General features: G+C 36.5%; 1 protein-coding gene across 35 annotated transcripts in view; it reads left to right on the top strand.

Moving 5' to 3' along the window:
• ANK2 (ankyrin 2) overlaps positions 1 to 24,873 on the top strand; it is a 695,731-nt gene that overhangs the window by 422,542 nt on the left and 248,316 nt on the right. For 5 of the 35 annotated variants that reach the window (XM_078002177.1, XM_028848701.2, XM_078002187.1 and 2 more), the window contains exon 1: positions 4,474 to 4,883. The exons of the other annotated variants lie outside the window; for them this stretch is intronic. In XM_078002177.1, coding sequence (XP_077858303.1) covers positions 4,755 to 4,883 — 129 coding nt within the window. In that variant the 5' untranslated portion in view covers positions 4,474 to 4,754. Of the gene's footprint in view, positions 1 to 4,473; positions 4,884 to 24,873 lie in introns of those variants that run through there. 35 annotated transcript variants of the gene reach the window in all.

Here is a 24,873-nt window from a genome sequence, read left to right on the forward strand (position 1 = left end):
TCCCCAGACTTCCTCTGACATAATAAAGGGAGGTCTGTGGTAACAGAATGGTCACTATTTATGACCTACACTTTGTGCGGCTCTATCTTCTTTATGTCAAGGGGTGTCCAGAGGGTAGCTTTTCATTCCTTGTCTGTTGGCCACTGTTAACTAGCCAGAAATTTTCTGTGAAACCTCAGAAGCATTATGAGCTTGAGAGGCATACACTTGGGGGTCTTGAGACTACTTCTACATCTCCTTCTCAGCCTATGAAAACCGCCTGTTTTGATTTAGAGCTGGTGTCCTTGCTTCCTTTCCTCAGGCAGGAGTAGAAGGAAGACACCTTTTTTGCATTCTCCTTTTAGCCAAATCATCTCCTTGTAGAAACATTCTTATCACAAGAAAGTAGGATCTATTATATTATAAGCAAGCTCTGCTTTGGTAATTGTGCATTATCAAATTGGCTTTTGCGTTTGGCTTCAGGTAAAACAAATTCAGAGTGCTATGCCATTGGACTCACTTATTCAGTTTGCTTTTCCTTACCGTGATCACTCATTAGTTCCAAAAAAACAGAGGAAGCCTCAACTATGGATTAACACCACGAACTTGATTAGAATAATGAACTCTTGGCACATAGTTCAAACATAGTTCAAGCAAGCACATTTTTTTTTTCCCTGATTAGGTGATGTTTTAGCTGTCTTTGTAGTGCATCTGCTTCTCTTTCCACTCAGCACCCACACCACATTTGTGGTAGAGTGACAATATATGCTGTTTAATTGCATAGCTACTTCTCCTGGGCAGGGCTAGGGAAAGTGAAGGGGGAGATTAAGTTGCATGTGGCTAGCTCAGTTATTATTGAACGCTGCTTGACTGATGCCTGATGTCTGCAGAGGATTTTCTTTGGAATTTGATCAATGGAGTGCTGGACAGTGAGGACAGCAAATGGCCATTTTATCTCCTGTCTTTAAAATAAAATATGCCCTCTCTGAAGGGCAGTCTATGCTGGCTCTCAAGTTTAAATGTGAACGGACAGTGTGCTCCTTACCTTTGAAGGCAACACAAGCTTATCCCATTGATGGTCGTGATGCTTTGTGGAAGGAATCAGCTTTTGTTACAAGCTCAAAACTCAGCCAGAATTATATCTCTGCTGGAGATTTGATAGGAAGAGCCTTTTAATGTGGTGCATGCATCATTTCAATGGCTGTGAGCTCCTGGGATTGGAACCTGGTGCCTTGTCTGTGCAGAGGTCAGCTGGTGAGTGTGCGCTACTCTCTTTCCTCAGAGAATTAATACCCATTATTTTCCATTCAAATAGAAATCATAGGTAAGTTTGAGCAACACAAGTATACAAGAAGGAAAGATTTTAAAAACATCAATTTCTCAACAGCTCACTACTGAATAAGTTAGTTATAAAGAGGCATAGTTATCACTGTGTAGGAATGTCTAATTTGCCTAGCTTTCTTAAAAGGATTATGCGCTACTATCTCCTATGGGAGCAATCTGTTCCTTAATTAAGGAAAAGAGAAATAAAAATCACATGTAAGAATAGACTTGTGATCAGTTTATTTTATTTACAAATATTTATATTAATTGTCTCAGATTTCCTGTTTTGTTATTTGAACAGAAAAAGCCCTCAATGAGGGCTTTTTGAGTGGGTTCGTTTTCCGAGGTAGGTTGATTTAAGAGCACTGAGCCTTGGCCCTCCTGTCCTTGTGAGCCATCCCAAGGAAAGATACCTGGAAAAAATCATTTGGCTTCTAGTGTCCTCTTCTATGAAAACATGGTGACTTTGCTTCTGTGTCACACTTAAAGGTATTATGAGAAAATATAAGCAAAGTAGTGTAATTATGATTCTTAAAGATGTGACAATCACAGTGCTTTGTGCAATGTGTATGTCAGTCAATCTAACATCTAACAAACTAACACCTAGTTCATTACCTTTTCTTTATGAGACGAAGATAAAAAGAGCTGTCATACTTGTTTATAGAAAGTAAAAGAGCCTTAGAGACTAAGACTCTGTTAACCATGCCTAATTTTTTCTTTTTTTTTTTTACTTATTAAGTTGAAGTTTAAAAAACATGTAAAATTGTATACTTTTCCTGGCATCAGAAAACAACATAATGTAATTAATAACTGTTTGATTTTACAAGACAGTCTATATTGAGCTCATTAAAAGCCAATGAAATAAAACGTTTTTTTTTTTTGGACAACAGAACTCCTCACTTTCTTCTCTATCTGTGCTTATGATTTTTCACTTTCTTAATGAGATTTCTAGAAGAGGAGAGGATATTTTGGTGGTGTATCAGCAGGTTCTAAAGGGGCAGTGGAAAGGTCTTGCGCCAGAAGAAGCTGGAGTCACCCTCACAACAGGAAAAGCACTGCAGGAGGCTCAGCCACATTTCCTTGGGACTCATGCTATTAAGCTAAATGGACATCCACGAATCAAGTAAGACTTGCTTGTTGCAAACATTTCTTTTAAAGTAGAAGAGAAGAGAATGCCAGATGGCATTCAGAACACCCTGTGCTCCAGTCTTGCTGCTTTCCCCAAACCATCTTCTTTCCTAATGACTGCTTTGACACCACAACAGCTGATTCTCCAGAGTACTTCAGAGGAGAAAATGTCTGAAGTATGCTATGTCAAGTGGCAGACAGTGACTCCCCTGGCCAAGGAGATAGAAGAATCCTCCCCACATCCACACATTGTCTTTCCAGAAAGCCTGAATGGCTATGTGTATTTCTCTGTAAAAATGTAAAAGGTTTTTCAGACAAGGAAGTTTGAAAGGCTTAGATACATATGAAGCTGATTTGTTTTTATTTTTGTTTTTTTTGGAACATGAATTTTCAGCTGTTCAGATCAGAGAAAGCTAATACTCCCCATATATGATAAAAACTGCTTCCTTCTCTCCCCTCCTTTACTGTCTGTAAGTTGACTGACCATCGTATCAACAATACAACGCTGATCCACGCCGTGGTGATTACTGTTTCCTTTGACTGACTTTTGAATCAGATTAAGTGCTAGGTTCTCTATACTACTGTGGACTGCATTTTGCTTGCTTATGGGATATTTTATTAATCTTGCTGCTTTCAACTCAGTTTAGGTAAAAGGAAAAATTGCAAATTATGTTATATAAACTATAACATGTACCATCCATGTTAGTATTTTCCCCCAAGAAGAGTTGCTCTCTTACTATCTTTATGTAGTGCAAGAAATGAGACTTTACGCTTTCCATTTGTGGAAGCAGATATGTCATCAGGGTTAGGATACAAAAACATATCATTTTCTAGGAGAGCACTTTTAATGTTATTTTACTCTTTTTCTAACAATAGCATATATGTAGACTCATTATATTGTTTTATTATCAATGATTATAGTAGTGAAAACCCTTTTCCTAAAATGCAACAGTTGTGTGTATTGGGAAGGAACGTCCATCGTGCTATATATACAATATAGTGGTGTGATTCTGTCTCCAGCTAAGAGTGAATAACTGAGAAGTGAGTGCCATCCTTGCCATCCTATTGGACCTTGATAAAACTGGGGCGGTATACATAACTGGAATACTATAGAGAACTTCATCTTCTTGAGTTAACAGCTTGTATCCTCTTTTCCTCCTTCATTGAGCTTCCCTGTTCAGTGTATATACAGGAACATTCAGAAATAATCCTGCTTTACTTCATCACATTGCTTTTCAAGTAAATTTGCATTTAACAAAAGCCTTTGATAATTAATAATGAGTACCTGTGTGCCCTCTCTGAGTGATAAAGAGTGGCTTGGGTGGTGCCTGCTTTCCTCTTTCCCTTTCTCTATTCCTGCCTTCCTCTCCCTCTTTTGAACTGCCCCCTCTTTCTCCCAGGAAAACCTCGCTGAACCCAGATTATACTGTGTGTTCACTGACAGCTCCTTTCTCTGCTTAATGCAGCTCCCTAATTCAGCCTCACGTGGATCTGTAAATGGCACAGTGAGGACCTGGCTACTCCCAGCCCTTCCCAGACCTGCTCACCCCTGTATTGCCACGGCAGTGGCAAGTAACTCCAACTGTGCTCCTCTTCTCCCAAAACAGCAACGTCGATTCTTTACTTTAAATGAACCTGGGAGAAGGAAAGGGCTGTGAGATGAAAAAGGCAGGAATTCATGTCATGTGCTACAGCAGAGCAGCCGTAGCAACGGCAGTAACAGCAGTAGCACGGCAGCAGCAGCAGCAGCAGCAGAGAGAGTCCTTTAGCGAGACTGCACCATTTTCTTCTCACCCTGCATAGAGGTGTGGTTGGAAGCAGCAATAAACTACCCACCCCCTAGCAGTTTCACAGAGGTGGCCTCTTCCTGGCTCCAGTCAGAAGACACAGACTGTCTGGAGGAGTCCCCAAAGACTGTTCCAATTGGTGATGTGTGTCTAAGGATGGCTTTTTCAACTAGTAGGATGCTTCTCTGCACTTGCAGCCACCCAACTGCTGAAGAGCTGGAAGTCTAGTGCTCCGCCTTCCCCCGGGACCATTTCTGACTGTGGGTGCACACCTATGCCTGTGTGCGTGCAGGTATATGCTGCTGGAGGTCTCGGTTTGGGACCTTAGTTCATTGTAGTGAGTTATGGGTGCTGCAGAGGCTGGAGCAAGATTATGACCTAGCTCGGGGGCGGAGTGGATTATCTTGTGAATGTTCTGGCTGCCAGCCATTGCCCTGGTGGGGAAAATCACATCTCCATAGAGCTCTAAAATCACCTGGATTGCTAGGGAGTGGAAACTGATCCTCTGCTACTGCTTCTGCTGATTTCCTCTGCAAAATGGCTCACGCTGCTGCTTCTATTAAAAAAGTTCGAGAGGCTGATCTGGATGAAAAGGAAAAAAATCTTGAGAGAGACAGAAAAAAACAACGGAAAATCCCCAGAGAACGTATGGAACGAAAAAGAAAGGTATGAGGAGCATCCTTTTAACCCTGTTTCTCTGCAGCTCTGTGTAGCACCATCAGCCTCCGAACTGGCAATTTCATCCTCCCTTCCTTCCATCATTCCCCTGCACCATTTCTAAGCTTAGTTTGCAGCCTAGAGCTCATGCCTAAATTTGCTGCATTGGGAGGAGATGCTTGAGCAGGGTGAATTCCCTTTGCTTTGACCAAGCAAGGCAAAAATGCCTCCACTTCATTTTTCTTTTTTTGTCTCAATTATCTTTATTTAATCTGAAAACTAGGTGCTTTATCTCTTCAAGCAACTCTGAGTCCTGGGCACAGAAGAAGGAAGGGGTTGATTTATGGTTGGAGGGTTAAAGTATTTTCCTCTTCTTGTTCCTCATCTCTACTACTGTATCTTTAGCAGTGTGTCTTCTCACTGTATATTTGATGTAGACCTCTAGTTAAGAATAAACTACAGATTTTATGTGCTCTCCTTTTCCCTCCTGGAGGTTTACACCAGGTTTTCACTTCTTAGCGAAGCTGCACTAAGAATGTTGGTGCAGTGAGCTGTGTCTCTGCATTTTAAAAATTTTAATTAATTTTTTGTTTTCTATCATTAATCTTTTAATTTTCTTTTCTGAATATGGCAATGAAATCAAAACAACCAAGGTTAAACAAAGGATGAAATGTTGATTCCTTTTACATTGAACTATTGCTTCTTTCTCTTAAAATACTGTTTTCCTTTATAATAGAAATAATCTTACAACTTGATGGAACTGAAATACTCATTTAGTCAGTGATCTAGATCTATAAAGGAAGATCTCTGTAAATGTTTTAATTAACAAAGTAGGTCACTGAATAATTTCAGAAGATGACAAATGGCATATCACATTAGCAGAGCGTTAAAATAGTGGTTTGTACACAAACTGTTGTTAAACATAGCTCTGGGATTAGAGATGCAATGGGGATGCATATACTTAATAATCCATATGCTCAATGGACTCTTTTTTTCTTCCATAATAAATATGTTTACCTTTCAATTTGGGGGATGTAGTCTTTGCCTCATTTTTGGAAAGACACTTGAGAACCCACGTTGAGTTGAGATCTTACTGCATGGGGATTCATTACATTTCAGTTTACTACTTATCTCACCACCAGCTAGATCAAATGACTCTTATTAGGCTACAGAAATAAAATTAGCAGTATATAATGATTTTCCTTCTGGGGAAAACTTTAATACTGCTTGTCTGACCTTTAAAAGGCCGTGTTGTTTCAAGATTGCATTAATTCTTTTTTGTAGAATCAAAAGTATTATTAGCAATGTTGTGGAGGTTGACTTCCTTCTTGACAGCGACTGCAGTTCTGTTTCTAATCCTCTAAATGGAACATTATTGTATAAAGTAATTTTCTGTGATTATATCTTTTTTATCTTTTGTTCTCCAAAGCACAGTATATGATTTCTTGGCTAGGGGCCCTTGTCAGCATTCAGCTGTGACCTAGCAACTTTGCTTAGCTAGAGTACCATGCATACACCTGGAAAATCACTTGATCTCACTCTGGTTTGTTTCTGTATCTAGTTGAATGTTTTTCCTTTTCCAAACCGTGTTAAAAATAAAAATAAACTGTACTGTTATAATAAAAGGTGCCAGTTGTTGTTGAGAATCTCAGTTGCTTGGATGCTGCATTGCTTTAGCTTGAATCCAGAACCATAGGGAAGATCATTGGTTAGTAATGTGGTCATATGACAGGATCATCTGGTCTTCACATGTAGATATCATATCTAAGCTAGAACCAGAGTAAATTAGGAAAATAAAGGCATAGCTAGTATTTGTCCTTGTTCCTCTTTTTTCATATGCACCTATTGCTCTTCCTCCCTTTTCTACTGCAGATATTTACACAGCAGAACAAACTTGCTAAAAGAGTGGGTGTGCTTTTTAGCTACATTATATTTATTTTCTAGACCAACAATCCCTCTCCCAACCCCGCCACACACACATACCCACTGAATCAGTTTTCAATTTTTTTTTTGAAAGAAGAAAAATTTACCTCATCATCGTACCTTAAGGTGTACATCATACCTTAAAGTGTACATACGTTCATGATAGTTCATGAAGAAATGAAAAAAGATGCCTATTAGTGGCATTCTGGAATACCATCTGCAGAAAGTAATTTTAAAATTATCATCGTTTATTTGCTGATGCCACTTTATCATCATAAGGGAAAACATTAGTTGTACAGATGATTGAGTATATCATTTTCATATCCATTTGTAGTGCCTCTTGCTAATGAAACTGTTTATTTGAAAAATTCAGATGAGATCCACCCCAATGCAGATAAAAGCCAATTATGGGACTTGAAAGAAAATAAATAAGCTGATTTTGAAGGACTTTTACTAAGGTAAAGATATTGCACATTAAAATCAATTAAGCAGTCACATTTAATCTTCATTTTAATATTCTTTTGTAAACGTATCATTAATTAAAATAATCTTCGTATTATTATTTTGTCCTCCATAAAACATTTAAAATTAATTTTAATTATTTGTAAACTTGAAACATGTTGCATACTTGACTATAACCCCTCTACCAAGTTGCCAATGGTGTGGTATTAAAACAATGTATACTAAGAGATCTACTTTCAACCTCATTATAAGCAGAACTTATCTTAGAATAATATGTTCGGACTTCTTTGGGCTATACTCTGATTAGCTAATATTTAAATATGGTATAGTACCAAATATCTATTGTATCTGTGTCATACTGTGTAGAGCTAGAATAAAGCTAAGCTTTAAACAAATAGACAAATATTAAGATGAGTTAAACTAATATAGTATGTTTGCTGAAGAGTACATTAATCTGGCATTTTACAAAAATCAGAATATCCCTATTCTAATTATTAGCTTATATTAACAAGTAAGTTATTTGTATGTCCAGATTGCTAGTTTTTATGTTGGAATCTGAGAATTTTAGAATTGAGGAGGATGCCAGCAAAAAAATGGTTAAGTGATTTATCAGCGTTTTCACAAATTTGCGAGACTTAGTTCTAAAAAGTGATTTCAAGTGTAATATTCTTTCCACAACCAGATACTATTTCCCAACTCTATGTTTTTTAAAATTTGAAAAATACATAATTTTTAGAGAATGAGTAAACAAATTTATTCTTGAAAGTAAAGCATATATTTATTTTATTTATTTTAAAACTTATTATAAGTTCAGGGGTACATGTTCAGGATGTGCAGGTTTGTTTCCTAGGTAAACGTGTATCATGGGGGTTTGTTGTACAGATTATTTCATCACCCAGGTATTAAGCTTAGTACCCATTAGTGATTTTTCCTGATCCTCTCCCTCCTCCAATAAGTCCCAGTGTGTGTGTCGTTCCCCTCTATGTGTCCATGTGTTCTCATCATTTAGTTCACACTTATAAGAACATAAAGTATATATTTAAATAATATTTCTCATTTAAATTTATGATCACCATAAATTTTCAAATAAATCAGTATGTTCACCATTTCTCAGCACGGAGAAACCATTGTCCAATCCATCATAATGTCTACAACACTCACTGGAATCATATGACTTAAAAGGCAAATGTATGACTAGTTCTTAACATCCTAATGTTTAAGAAATTCTTTTTATTATTTTAATTTATACTATTAAAATGCCAGAGTTCATATTTTCTGAAAAAATATTTATGATCATTTATTGAGTACCCATGTGGTCCTGTATGTGACACTTTACACACATTGTGCTGTTAACCATGATAACAGTCCTGTATATTAGGTATTATTCTCTGGATTTCACAAACAAGGAAATTGCTTAGTCATACACAAGTAGCATGTGGCAGAGTTGGGATTTGAATCCAGGTCTGTCTGGCTCTAAAGTTCATTGGAGAAGAAAAAGTTACATTCTTTCTTGGTCTGTACCTAAACTGGATGTAGATTATAAGGAAATTGTTTATTCCACCAAATGCTTCAATTTCTTCATCTCTAAATTAACTTCCTACAGCTGAAAGAAATTTAAATACTGTGATAATAAATTAAATGATGAATTTGAGGGGGAAATTATGTAAATTCATGTTGGGATTCTATCAAAATTGCACCAAAATATTTCATGAGATTTCTTGGAAAATCAACTATTAGAAGTCAATATTTGCTCTTCAAATTGATGTCAATTACTGGCAATTACAGACTATGATATATAATCATTTTTTGTCACAATTTTATTAGGACTTCAAGATGTATTTGCATCTCCACTTTTGTTAAACTGATAGGTGATTTTGCATGGGATTAAGTGGAAAATAAAAAATAACTTCCTTTCAAGTTGTTTTCATTTAATTTCACAGAAAAAGGTTCTGATTAGTTATTTGCTTTTAAAAATGTACACAGTTATTATCTTGGTGAGAACAAGACTTTTTTCTAGGATAGGCTTTGGGGGAATCTCCCCGCCCACCACATTCTTCTTGTTCATTGGGTTATTTAATTGATAGCAATGATAATACTTATTGAGTATATGTAATAAAGTTCTCATCGAGTTGTAATGTGACTTGGAGAAATGAAGATTTTTAAAAGTTATATTAGTATTTTTTCTTAAAGTGTTTTATTTGCAAGTTGAGAGTGGAATGTATTCTATACTTTGTAATTATGTTATAAGAATGAGTTGAAAATGAACATGAAGCATAGTGTAAAACTGAGCATGCTTTCCCTAGTGGTCTGTGGGTGAAGCCTGCAGTGTAGGAGGAGATTGGACAGCCTAGTCATCCCTCTCATTTTTGAGCCTTCTGCTTGGGCACTCAGCAGCCTGTTTCTGAAGGGAAGTCCAATTCTGGAAATTGCAACACTTAGTCAAGAACCATGTATGCACAAAGATGTCTGGACACCAAACCAAATACACTGTGATTAAAAATACAAATCACAACCAGAATAACATGGCACTGTGTAATGTGTTACATTCTAGAACTCTACAAACGTGGGAAATCCCAGTCAACAGTTTTTAAAACCTACATGGAATTGTCTTTATGTTAACTTCCCAGAGCGCCTTCATCAGTATGTCAGTATTTCCAGAAACCACATTAACATAAAGTAGATTGGTGCTGTCTTGAGTTTTATCTGGACAGATACGCTTCTTATGTCCTAGTGTCCACTTATATGTGAAAATTCAAAAGTTTTGTTGATTTGCTTTTCCCATTTTGAGTCTAAACAAAAATGTTCAGTCATATCTATTTAAATGTGGTAGCTTTCATGGAATTATTATTATTATTTAAAACCCATTATCTTTTTCTTTATCACTCCTTTGATTTCTTTTCTTAGATCAGTTCACGAATCCTTTCTTGACTGGAATCATTATCTTTAAATAAGTGGCTTGCGTTATTAATGACACTCTTCACCAGCATCATAAAGCTGAGTTTTTATTAGTTTTTAATTATAAAGAACCTCTTTTGACCATTGCATGTGTGACTAATAGTTCAGTGTTACAGCTGTCAAATTTGTGCAATTGTGGCAAAAATAGTCCCAATTGTATGGCTTGAGGTAAGTTTTAAGAAGACAGTTGAAAGAAAAAGAAAATTTTAATTGAAAAAAGCTACTATGAGTGAGTTGGCTTAGTTTTGGAATCTAAAATCTTATACATACTCAAAGTAATATTTTTTTCTATTTTATTACATTAATCTGTGTTCACATAAATGTTTTAATTTTTAAAAATCAGAATTAATTCCTTCATTACCTTTATTATCAAACTTTTAATTTTATTAGTCCTCTTAGTCACCAATCGATTAAAAATAATGATATTTACACTACATTTTGACATCATAATGAATACAGAAAATATTTTGTAGAAAGATTGTAAGAGTCAGTGAAAATACAAGGAAGTTAAGACTTCTACTCATGCCATATTTAATGATCTACTTGTATTTATATTTTTCCATTATGCCACTCTTTTTTATTTGTATTTCTCAAAATAATTTCTTCTTTACAAAGAATTTTTACTTTTAGTCTCAGTCATGGAGACATTATATCCTAAAATAAAGTATACAGAAGACATTTCTCAAATTCTGGATTTCTGCATAAATTGCTAGTGAGGTCATCAGCTATTTAAGTGTGCCCCTTTTGCTCCAAAGGTGAGCTGTGATTTTAAATGTTTATTGTGGAAAGTCTCAACAGAATCATCTGGTTCTATCCCATTCATAATAAGTCAGAATCCCGGGGTAGACTGGAAGGGAAAAGAGACCATAATCCATATGCTTTTCAAGCTCCCTTGGTGATTCCAACCAGGGTTGGAAATGACTAGAATAAACATTTCCATTCCGCCACCAACCCCTACTCTACTCCGTCTTGAAATTTCAAGCAATCGTAGATTTACTTCTAATAATCAGTATGACTCTAATTTTTTCATGTGTAGATAGGAGACACCCTGGCAACTTTCTGAAAGTTTAATAAGACTAATTGGTTTATGTAATAACCAATTAATTCTGAGCACAGAAAGGAGGAAACAATTGTTTAAGAGATAAGTTGCAAGACTTCATGATATGCAGTTTGACTAACTTTGCCCTAATGGAATAATCTTCAGCAAATAAGATGGTGTGTATCTGACATTTATGTAGGCTTGGGCAGGTGGACAAGTTATCCAAGATAAGTTTTTAAAGGAAGACTACTACATTGTGAATTTAAAACTGTGTCTTAAACAGGTTGTGCTGTTTTGAAAGAACTCAAGTTAGTGTCCTAGGGATTTAATTGGTAACTTAGCAGCCTAGGAGGCCTCCAACCTTTGGAGATGTCAGCACTTCTAGGACTTCTAACACAAGTCAACAATTACCTTTTGTGTTTTGTACTTGACTTCGATAGATCTTTTCAAAATTATGTAATATGACATTAATTTAGTAAGAAAGAAGGAATAAGTAATTCATAGATGAGTTATGTCCCCTAATTCTTCAGATATTCTCTTTCAGTACTCACTCATCAGCTTCTTACAGTGCCAGGATCTTTTGTTTATTTGGTTGGTTAGTTGTTCTGTTTCTGTTTTTGTTTTTTGCATGAATCCTTTATCAACTGCTCTCTTACTCTCTTTCTGGTTCACCACAACTTCCAGAGCAGTCAGAAAGGGATTCCTTACTCAGTTGTACAGAATTCTGAAATGTACTTTTTAGCATGTACAGTTGGAATTACTTCTTCCATGTTCCTTTTTTCATTAGCAACTTTGCCAGGGAAAACTCTTTCATCTCCCATTAGAGATTCATTTATATCCAACTTAGCCTTTTTCTAGAGACGTTCTTTCATTGTATGTCTTTATTATGTTGCTTATCATGGGAGAACACCTCAATAGAAAACAATGTAAGTAGTATTAAGGAAGAGAATATGTGGGCTGGGTGTGGTGGCTCATGTCTGTAATCCCAGCACTTTGGGAGGCTGAGACGCGAGGAGGGCTTAAAGCCAGGAGTTGAAGACCAGGCCGGGCAGCATAGACAGACCCCCATCTCTTTTAAAAAAAAAATCAGGGATATGACAATCATTATAAACGTGTATCTTAATCTAATCAATTTATTTGGTTAAGAGTAATGGTGTTATTTCACATTAACCTATATTTCTTGGCTTTTTATATATTTTTGCATAGAGACTTATTAATTACCAATTTTAACTCACTTGTTTATAGTTTGTCTATAAAAAAAGCCTTCAATTAAGACCGAAAAGGACCTCTCTTTGTGTATTTGAATGTAATTAATGATGGTTTTTCCAAAAGGCTATTTTTTAGGGAAAAAACTTAATCTCTATGTTATTATTTCATACATAATGTTAACCACACAAACATGAATTCTAATAATCTACTTTTATTATAAAGATCAAATTTTTTTTTGCATTTGAAACCGAGTTTAGCCAATAACCCTTTCAAGACATTCAGCAGGATAAGAGGTGGATGTGAGATCTAAGATTATAAAAAACAGGCAACATACCAGAAAGCTGTTTACTAAGTTAATAAATTATATTTACCAGATACGTCTAAAGCTCCATAAAAACAAATTCAGGAGACCTGTGCTTAATTCTGTCTACTCACTATAACCTTGGGTAAACAACTGACCTCAGTTTTTACATCTATAAAATAACAAGGATATAAGATCTGTTAGAATTCTTCCTGTTTTTATGCTTCTGTGTCATTTTAATTGTTTCTTTGCTTCCCTTTATTATTATAAATGATTAAGAGAGTTGGTAAAATTTCCAAGTTTTTCTTTATTTAAGATAAAATTTTTTTTGAGCTGACACTATGCCCTAGACAGAGTACCTTTACCCAAGGAGCTCATAGACCTCCTAGGGTGATAGGAACTTTCACAAATAACAAGAATGAGGCCGGGCGCGGTGGCTCAAGCCTGTAATCCCAGCACTTTGGGAGGCCGAGACGGGCGGATTACGAGGTCAGGAGATCGACACCATCCTGGCTAACACGGTGAAACCCCGTCTCTACTAAAAAATACAAAAAAGTAGCCGGGCGAGGTGGCTGGCGCCTGTAGTCCCAGCTACTCGGGAGGCTGAGGCAGGAGAATGGCGTAAACCCGGGAGGCGGAGCTTGCAGTGAACCGAGATCGTGCCATTGCACTCCAGCCTGGGCGACAGAGCGAGACTCCGTCTCAAAAAAACAAAAAACAAACAAACAAACAAAAAAAGAATGAAATGTTAGTTGTGCCATTATATTAGAGTTGAGATTGTCTATTTTTGTTTATATGACACAAGTTTTCTTATGAAATAATGGAAGGAAATAGTTCCGGTTGTGGTGCATGAAATTTTATGGAAGTTATTAAGACAGACTGTATACAAAATGAAGTAATCATATAAAGCTGTATGGTTGTTTTGTATTTCAGGTACTGATCTGAGCCATTTTGAAGGAAGAAATTTATTGTGGTTCCCTGAGAACCACAGTTGATTTATCCTGAAGTTTATTCTCACTTTTCTTTTAGGTACTCTGTACACTGATAATATCAGGAGTTAGAAATTCACAGAGAAATATCATCATTGTTTAATTAATCATTTTACAAAGATCTGATGGCAGTAACAGTAGCTGCCTTTAAATTGCAGGGTGCTGTAATAAACAAGTGTCCAGAGTAAACGCTTAAACCTCAGCAATTCACAAACCTTCCAACTGTACAGCTTAGTGAAAATAAATCTCCCGAGTTCTTCTAGAGGTAGTAGTACAAACTTCCTTATTTATGGCTCCTGCCTCAAACTGGGCCAGAATGCTTAATTAAACCGTGTCACAACCTAAAATGACTGAAACCAATAAAATGTAAGTGGAACAGGTTACCTGGAAACAGTAACTTCTTTGAGGACAGAGGTTACTTAGGAAATGAGGAGCTTTCATTCAGGGTGGTCACCTACATAACGTGGGTCTTCACTGTGGGCTCCAAGGGACAGGAATCAAAGGCTGGGCGTGGGTGGGAGCGAGAAAAGCCATCTGTGAAATCACATGTTACCGTTACTGGGGAGAAGGGAGACAACAAAGGACCCAGTAGCAGATGCCAATTCTCTGACTACAAACACTTTATCGAATATAAGGGCCCTTGTATATAACATAAAGCACTCATACTCAGTCTTTCAACACAAGGGGCAATATTTTAGAACTTTCAGCTTTCATACTAGAAAACAGAACCAAAAGATAAAAGAACACTTTGTAATATGCTGATATGACAAATGTTTTGCCATTGAAGGAAACTTGATAATTAAGACTAATGCCCATTAATCACTGTAACTGGCCTTCACATGAGGGCCTTCTGGGTTATGTATTCTTTAGTAAGTTGTATAAGAGCATCTGAAACAATTTAGTCACTCCAATGATCTTTAAACGTTTGTAAAGGCCGGGCGCGGTGGCTCAAGCCTGTAATCCCAGCACTTTGGGAGGCCGAGACGGGCGGATCACGAGGTCAGGAGATCAAGACCATCCTGGCTAACACGGTGAAAACCCGTCTCTACTAAAAAAAAAATACAAAAAAAGTAGCCAGGCGAGGTGGCTGGCGCCTGTAGTCCCAGCTACTCGGGAGGCTGAGGCAGGAGAATGGCGTAAACCCGGGAGGCGGAGCTTGCAGTGAGCTGAGATCCGGCCATTGCACTCCAGCCTGGGCGACAGAGCAAGACTCAGGAAATTCAGAGAATGATGCTTCTTAGTTTTAATCACATTTTCACTTACAATCAAACAGAAGCTCTTTTTAATTATGCTTGTTTTATTTATCTTCTTTCATGTCTTAGATAAACATTTGCCATGCTTCATTTTTCCATCAAGCATCCTCCCTATTTCCAAAGTGGGTTCAGATGTATATAATATATATAATTCAGGGTATTGCAGTCCCTTGGATGGAAGAATTATTTGTTGAATAACTGCTATGAGCCAAATTTTAAATTGAGAGATAAAGATTATTTACTGAGTAAAAAAATATTTTCTGTCAAGTAACTTCCCTTTTAGATAGATATTTGAGGTTAATGGCAATGGAAAAATTAGAGTACAGAGCTAGATTAGGTATCATAACTTAAATTTTTTCTTTTTTTGTTTTTTAGTACATAGTAGATGTGTATATTTATAGGGTACATGAGATGTTTTTATATAAGCATGTAATATGAAATAGCTTGTTGCTTTTTAAGAGAGATTGTGGACTTGAGGATAGGTAGGTGGTAGGGTTGGCTTAGATGGAGAGGGTATCTTGAGGTTGAACATAGAAGCTGGTGAACAGCTTGGCATGATCAAAGTGGAAGGAAGGGGTTGGAAATAAAGTTGGAGCACCTACAGAGCAAAGAAGTAGCTAAACTCAGTAAAGCAAAAAATAAGCAGATATAGAAGGTTCTCTGTGATGAAGAAAGATTATGAGAAGGAAGTGAAGTGTCAGGGTCACCCAGAAGACTGTGATGGTAATCCAAGAGAGATGAACAGGGCTTGGATTGGAATTGTCATACCGGAAAAGCAGCAGGGAGGAAAACAGGATGGTTATCAGTACTCAACTAGGAATAAAGAAAAAAGAGAAGAGTGAATAAAAATAACTTTAAAGTTATATATTTCAATGATATTAAAAAATGATGCTCATTGACAGAAATACGAATTTCATGTGAAAGTCAGATGGGAAGTAAAAACACATTGCTTTATATGTGGTAAGTTTGAAGTGGTGGCAGGATGATGCTTATTTTCATTAATTGCAGAGACTTTATATGTAAAAAGTCAATAAATAAAAATGTGATCTTTCTCTTTGGGTATAGTGGAAAGAGTATGAAATTTAGGGTTCGGAGTCCTTAACTCAAATCTTAGCTCTACCAAATTCTGGATGTCTGATCCCTGGCCTCAGTTTTCTCATCGGTAAACTGAGTTAATAATGATAATTATATTTAAACTCGCGCATGTATGAAACAGAGTAATTCAAAGGATTAAAATGAAATGATGTTTTTGAAAGCACTTATGTGCATAGTGATATTACTTATTATATCACCAGATAGTCCCCCTTTTTATGTGAGAGGGCAAAAGGAAATATACTTACTAAAAGGATTAACAAAGGCTATGAAAATATCATATGAACTCGTTGTTATTTATTTATTTATTTTTTTATGAGACAGAATCTCACTCTGTCACCAGGGCGGGAGTGCAGTGGCGCGATCTCGGCTCACAGCAACCTCTGGCTCCTGGGTTAAAGTGATTCTCCTGCCTTAACCTCCCGAGTAGCTGGGATTACAGGCACCTGCCACGATGCCCAGCTAATTTTTTGTATATTTAGTATAGACGGGGTTTCACCATGTTGCCCAGGCTGGTCTCGAACTCCTGACCTTGTGATTCATCTGCCTCGGCCTCCCAAAGTGCTGGGATTACAGGCGTGAGCCGCCAGAACTTGTTGTTCTTAATATATAGACAGATAGATATAAAAACAAATACATAGAGTTGTGTGTTGTGTGTATACAGACATATTTCCTACTTCTCTTCACTTAGAGGGCCTAGAAGCAAGGATACTGCGGTAACACTGAGCAAACCTAGCCTACATCTTGGTTTCCAAACATAATTTTGCAACAGAAGAAAATATAACTTCTTGAGAAAATGGCTGATTTGAGTAAGAACAGCCTCAGAAAATGGTGGGGCATATCAACCTGAAGCAGCTCCCAATGACTGAATACAGAGAAATTTGAGCAACAAAATAACTAATGAAAATAAATAATAACTCATAGAATAAAAGAAATAGCCCTGGTTCTTTACTAATAGAAATAAATAATTGAATAAATAAGTAAATAAGTGGAGGAGAAGGGACAGATTTTTTTATAGTAGACTTCCAATGAACAAATCTAGAAGAAATATGGAAATTATAACTAGTATGAGGGCAATCAGCAATCTAACTTGTGTTCAAGCTCTCAAAAATTGTATTAGCAAATTGTTTTCAACTATAGAATTCTGTAAAAAATAACTCATTGTGTTTTAAGTCATCATAAAGGGAAAAAGTTGAGACACGATTGCTTTGTATAACTTGGAATGACTTTTGCTGGCTATTCAACTCCCAGATGTATTTAGAAAAAAAGATTATGTTATGAAATTGCCATTTTTAGGTGTTTATTCTAAAGATAAAATGGAATTACAAGTGCAAAACAGAATTTTTTTTGTTTTAAATGTTATGACTGCAAGTTTTACATAAATTATTATTTGAGGAAATGGCACATGCAAGGAGCTTCTATATAGTATATTAAATGATACAACCAAAATACCAGAACACTATTTTGTTCATAGTACTATTTTTCAAATATCTGAAGTTGGTCTTTATTAACCATATGTCTGCATGATACTGAATGTTGTACTTTTGAGATATATGATATTGGCGTTGATGCAATGCATTTCTTATTTTACTGTTTTATTCTTGATTCCTTTTTGAGTAAAATAAATTTAAAAGACCCTTTTTTGAGGTAATGGGTGGAAGTAGATTTTTAAAAATTTGTTGGTGATATTAACTACATGATATTGAAAATAACAATTGCAAATGACATTCATTGATCACTTTCTATCTCCCTTCTCTTTTGCAAAATTATAACTTTATTTAGTTTGAATTACTTAGTTAACTGTCTATTCTTCCACTTCTTTTTGCAACTAAGACATGCCATAAATCTGTGCAGGTGTCTGTATAATATGCTGTTTCTCTTTCAGTGTTAATAATTTATAACTGAGATCTATTTTCCACTTTGAACTAGGGTTCAGTAGGAAGAAAACTAACTTTGTTTTTTATTTATCACACTTGATTCTCTAATAATTTTCATAAGCAGCAGCTGCTTTCCACATACAGACAGAACCCGTATGACTAACGAACCACTCCTGTGGTCCCTCCCAAAAAGGCACTCCATTTCTCATTGTCATTAACTTTGCTACAGAATGACCAAACTCAGGAAACTTTTTTCTTCTCTTTTCTTTGTCTTTAATATTTTACTTGTCTGTTTCAATTTATCTTGGTAAAATATTTAGATATGTAATATCTGTTCACTTTCGAAACTAAATTCTCGGTTTTAGTCAAATGTATAATGATAGTGCAAGTTGAGCAAACTGTGATTAAAGACCATGATAGTGCCTGTATTAATGTTACATGTGTGTTCTTTACATAACTAAGCAGTGCAGTGACAACTGAGTGTGTATACCTGGGAGAACTTTAGGTACTCCATGTACTTTGAGGTTTTAATGTGCAAGATGAGAACAGTATCCAGCCCGGAACAGCCTAATGCCCCGATGTCATGGGATTTGACAAGCTTACTATACACCTAATAGCCATAGGATTCTATATCATATCACCTTTGCCTAAGACATAATAGATACTCTACTGATTTTAAACATCCACTATTTTTGTGTCCTAAACTTAAACTTCGAATTTGTCACAAGTTAGTCTCCTGAGTCAAACCTAGGAAGAGAAGTTTCCTTAGGCAACACATAGATTGTACCAATATGTGAACAGTTATTTGAGAATGAAACAGAACCAGAGCTTTGAACACTTTGTTTATGGCTATTTTGAATTTTAAAAATTAACAAGGAAACTAAAGATGTTATGAAGGATGAGACAAAAAAAATTTCTGGAAAAATATTTTTGTCTTCCTTTGTATCATTTATATTTAAACGTTAATGCACTGTGTTTCCATCTTAAAGTCACACAAATGTTTAAAAACTATAACAGTTTTTAATGAATAGTTTTATTAACTACTAATCCTCCTGTTTTCAATTCAAAATTCCTAGTCTTTGTAGAGCTTGAAACTTTCCTCCGGGATACATGAAGTCTACTAGTTTAGGCTGGCAATCCTCTCTCATAACTTCTATTTGCACTGTTTTCCTTTCCCCTTCATCTTGAGCCTTGTTCACACTCAGTGCCTATTGGTGGCACATTTAGCTGCCCTGAAGCATAGCCTCTGTAACTTCCCTTGTTCTCTTTCGGCTTGACTTTGATGAATGTCACTTAAGCTCCTGCAGTGAGACAACTACACACCAGTGACCCAGGCATCTGAATTTTCTGGGAACAGGCTGCATTACTGAAATCTAGGTTCTACTCCTTGTTAGACATATCAGTGTTCCAATGACTTATAAAACATTTGATCCCTGATATTTGTAGGTTTCTCTTGTTTGAAAGCTGCTAAAAAGCATGCACATCATTGGAATGCAAAAGTAAAACAAGAAGTAGAAGTGTGAGGCTCGTTTAGACTTTTAAAAACTGGTCTAAGTGATTGTGGCATGTCAAAGTACTTTCTACGCTCCTAAGTGGGGACAAACCTGTAAAACAGAACACCAAAGGCACAATTCTGTTGCAACAAGCAGTATGTTGTAACTGAGTTTAAAGCCCCCTAACATTCCTGCACACTAAAGCAGAGTAGATTTAAATAGGATCTTTGTGATTCCACATATCCTAAAGAAGCAGTTTTTCTCTGTGTGAAACCACATGCATTTTCATTGAAGATTCATGGATCAAAACACATCCGGGCAAGATATGAGAGTGAAATGTATAGACAAAAGGATTAAGGGTTCAAAGGCTTTTTTCTGCTTTTTCCCCTTTCCTCTTTGAGCTCAATTATCATTTAATGCCATAGACTGGATAGGTCAAGAGTTTGACTGAACAGAGTCATAAAGTCAACTAGGAAAATATTTTTTACCATATAAAAGAAAAAATAGAATACTATTCAGAGGTATCACAACTATCAGACCATATGGTATAATGCCACTTGATTTTTTAGAGGTTTATTTTTCTAATTAGTTCATTTTGGAGTAGATGATTTGAAAATACTCATCCTTGGAATTATTATGATGTATATGCACATATGTGTGTATGTGGACATATTTATCTGTATTCTACATATATGTATTTATCAAAATGCATTTCCATTTTTATATGTTTTAATAATGTCTCTCCCTTCACTTTTTTCTCTTGGAGTTTTCAACATATTGAAGTTACAGTATTGCAGTTTTACTACAGTATGTCCTTCAAATGTACTTAAGGGAATGATCATTTGAATAAAATTTGACTAAGGGATAGATCCTTTAAATAAGTATGTGAAATTGATAGAAAATGTTTTAGATTAAAAAGTACTGAAATTTAAGGTATAGAATCATTCCATAGAACTACTTTGTACCCTGGAACTGGACCCTGTGGCATGATGGTAGCTTCTCAGCCAGACAGAGCCCATGAGATAGATGGCTCTGGCAGGAACATTTGGGATCTGACATTAGATCCGTGGGTGGAGTGAAGAGATCTGATCTAGAGTAGATCATGCTGGGTCCTGTAGGGTATCCAGGTGTGATATCACATAGTTGCTTCATCCACAAGGTAGGAAACAGTCAACATTGGGGTTCTCACTCCAGCAGGGGGATACAGCAATGGGGAATTCCAGCAGCCATCAATACTTGGGAATCAAGCAAAGAGTGGCTGACCTTTGGTTCTTGGCCATCATGTTACTACCTGCTGATATTGATTATGGGACAAAGGTTCAGTATTGGGAAAGAAAAATGTTGTGATGATTCTACCTTGGGAGTTGTACTATTATACTTACAAACCTCCTCATGGCAGCCCTCCAGCTGGAGAGATGCACTAGAGTTTTGGTGGTCCAAGCCAAATTCAGAAGTAAGAGTTAATTCTCTTCACTGACACCAGCAAGAGAAAAATGGAGTTATATTTTGAGGGCAACTTAATTATTGGTTGTTTCTAGATATAGGCGAAGGTATAAGGACTTATTCCTAAATGGTTAGTAAGATAGGAGAGCAGGAATTAGTTTTCTGAAGATGACTTCACTATGAGTCAACATTAGATGGAAGCCGAAAAAAGTTTGACCTTTTATTCTGAAATTAGAGGTGAATGAAGACAGCAGGTGAGATGTTATCAGGGGACCCAGGCATGAGAAACTGATCCAGAGAAGAATAAGAGCATGTAGACGCTATACTTGACTTTTTACAATTATTTATTGTATTATTTAATTCTCACAATGGGGTAGATATTCTTAATCTCATTTTTTAGGGGAGGAAAATTATGCTTGAATATTATGCTTGAAAAAGATTTCCCCCCCAAATTTCATGGCAAATAAATACATTAAGTGACAGACCCCAGATGCCAGATTCCAAAGCCCATTCCTTTTCTCTAAACTATGCTATACTACCACGTAATGTCTGATTTGTAGTATTTTTAACTTAAATTGTAGGGCAGATAATAAACAAACCTTAGACCCATCTGATGCAAAAAGAGAAAAAAGAATAGAGTGGAGGAAAAATAATCATAGTTAGCTTCCTGTGCAACGCTATATACCGGACACTGTCCTAAGTACTTAAGATGCATTGACTTATTTAATCTTTTCAGCAACATCATGAGGTAGAAATGATTATAACTCCCTTTTGTCAGATGGAAAAAGTGAGGTTTAAGAAGGAAGGAAGAGGTAAGACCCCACATGACTGGAATCTGTGCTTCTCCAACTGACCTTATAATGCTATAAAGAAGAGTAGCTGGGATGAAAAATATGTATCACCAAGTTACACAAAAATATTTCTAACCTCTCAAGGAACAGACAAACAAAATAGCGGGGGAAGTCTCTGAAGAATTATGATAAGATTTACACTACGGCAAGGTCCCTAATAATAAGATCACAGGAAGAAGGACAGAAGAGCTAGAGTTATCAAGTGCTGAAACCATCTATACTACTAGCACCTCCAATGATCAAAATAGCATCAAGGCCAGTTTCTAAGTCTTAGATGTCATCAACAGGAACTCTCGTTAGAATAGAAGAGAGGTGAGGTAGTTTCTGACCCAAAGTATCATATGATTGGCTAGTTTGGAGTTAGTTTATTAAACTGCAATGGAAGTAACTCTAAAATTTCCTGAAAGTTGTCTCTTTATTTTCTTCCTTCCTTCCTTCCTTCCTTCCTTCCTTCCTTCCTTCCTTCCTTCCTTCCTTCCTTCCTTCCTTCCCCTTCCTTCCTCCCTTCCTTCCCCTTCCTTCCTTCCTTCCCCTTCCTTCCTTCCTTCCCCTTCCTTCCTTCCTTCCTTCCTTCCTTCCTTCCTTCCTTCCTTCCTTCCTTCTTTCCTTCCTTCCTTCCCCTTCCTTCCTTCCTTCTTTCCTTCCTTCCTTCCTTCCCCTTCCTTTCTTCCTTCCTTCCTTCCTTCCTTCCTTCCTTCCTTCCTTCCTTCCTTCCTTCTTTTTCTTTCTTTCTTTCTTTCTTTCTTTCTTTCTTTCTTTCTTTCTTTCTTTCTTTCTTTCTTTCTTTCTTTCTCTCTCTCTCTCTCTCTCTCTCTCTCTCTCTCTCTCTCTCTCTCTCTTTCTCTCTCTCTCTCTCACTGCAACCACAGAGAGAACCCAAGGACAAAATTTAAAGTAAAATAAAAGAGGAGGGCTACTGAGGTATTACTGACAACAAATATGAAAAGTTTGGGAGTGCATAGAGCTCTTTGAATGCCTCTTCTGCTCTGCTGAACAGTTTTGAGGTCGAGGATCTGGAAGACATCTTTATACCACAGGAAAATTAATCCCCCCTTATCTTAGTGTGGAATAATAATAAACTGAACTATGTTCTCCTTGTTCCAGAGCAAGGAAAAAAAAAAACTACCTTCTACCTTATCAGAGATGGTTTTTAACACTTGATCTCCAGATCAGCTAAAATCGAATGTTATTAAAATAGAAAGGGCATATTTCAGTAAAATTGACATTTTAAAATGTCAGTGGTTAATGAAAGCCACAGTCTCTTTTATTGATAATTCTTTTTTTAGGAAGAATTTAGGACAAAATTAAACTGTCATGACATACTTCTTCGTCTACTAAATATAACATGAACTTTGTATTTAGTAAAACTTGACAAAATCAGATTAGAACTTTGCCTTATAGTTTGAGTTATCAAAATATGAAGTCAGATTAATTTTATAACCATAGAAACTTAAAAATTGGAAATTCTAATTTTAGACATTAGAAGTGGCATGACCGAAGTTTTATGGTGCCCATTTCTTCAGGATGCACAGTTACTACAGCATTTATCTGAATTACTGATGTTTCATAGTGGCAAAGAATGGAGAACTCCACCTAGGTATTTGAATGGGTTGTTGGTCATGAACGTAAGTAGAAAATGCACATCTTTCTATGAGTATTTATTATAGGCTGATAACTGTGGGGCATTTTTGCATCTATGAGATGCCATATTATTGGTGGCTATTGTCTCTAAAAGGTTAGCATTTGCTCTGAAGGTAAGACATGTTAGAAGTAAAGATACCTATGAAAAATAAAGAAAAACTGTGGAGAGAGGAGCAGCAAGTGAGTGTCATAGATTAAAGGCAATGTCAGTAAAGTGATGGCCACACAGAGGTGACAGCTGTGAGGAGTATTAGATATCACGGTCAGGCAGGGACCTAGTGATGGATCCATCACTGGAAAAGGGCAACCTATAATGAAAGAATGCAGAGAAGCCCTACAGGTGGAAAGAGTGGAACGGAAAGAGCTTTTCACTACATGTAATAGCTTAGAGGCGAATGATGGCCAAACCATAGAGCTCGGTGTGTGTGTGTGTGTGTGTGTGTGTGTGTGTGTGTGTAGACATTTATGATAACAGTAATCCTTCTGGACCTCTAGAGAACAATAATTATATTTCCCTGACACTAGCAATGATTACTCTCCATATGTTTATAGTCACATTGATGGATATTCTGAAATATCCATGATGTGATCAACAACAGTCTTACTCTTACCTCATGAACCATCTTCTGGTTCGTGGCTACTGATGCTCTTGTGGCCACTGGCATTTTTGTTCTTTTCATTCCTCCTCATGCTCAGATGGCTACCAACAGATTCAGCGCCTGGACAAAAATCAAACATCTGAAAATATAATCATACAAGAACTGACAGAATAGTAATGTGACCAAAACAAAATCACTTTTAATGGTAATTTGGTAAATGACTGCAGATTGCTATTCTCAGAGATTCATTGAAGTATTTCTGGGAGTACATCAGTAATAATACGCATTTTTCTCTTTTTATTTAAATGTTGTGTTTGGGCCTGCGTATAGTGCTGAATAAATATTTGTGAGAAGAATGAAATAAATGTTTGCAGAAACCATTCATATTTTAAATATGTGAAGGAAGTTTTTTTTATTGCTCATTTTGTCAATAATCAATTATGAGTGCCTGCTATATAGGGGCACTATCAGGAGTACTGGGGACAAACAGACAAATAAAATATTGTGTCTGTCATAAAAAGACAATTAAAATATAGGGTAACAATCATCATGATGGCTGTATGTCCACAGCAGGCTCCTAATCCTGTTGATGAGGCAGGGCTTCCAAGAGGAGTCTTGCAGATGCTGAGAGGGAGGGAGGTGATCCAGGTGGGGAATAGTTATTAATAAAAGTCCAGAAGAAATTTCAAGGGAGAGAACGCAAAGATGAGATTATGAAAACTGGAATACGCTGGGAATGGTGGTTCGCACCTGTAATCCCAGTACTTGGGAGGAATGCTTGAGTCCAGGAGTTTGAGACCATACTGGGCAACATGGTGAAACTCTGTCTCTACCAAAAATACAAAAATTAGCCAGGTGTGGTGGTGCATGCG

Source organism: Macaca mulatta, chromosome 5 (assembly GCF_049350105.2).
Source record: "Macaca mulatta isolate MMU2019108-1 chromosome 5, T2T-MMU8v2.0, whole genome shotgun sequence".
NCBI lineage: Eukaryota > Metazoa > Chordata > Mammalia > Primates > Cercopithecidae > Macaca > Macaca mulatta.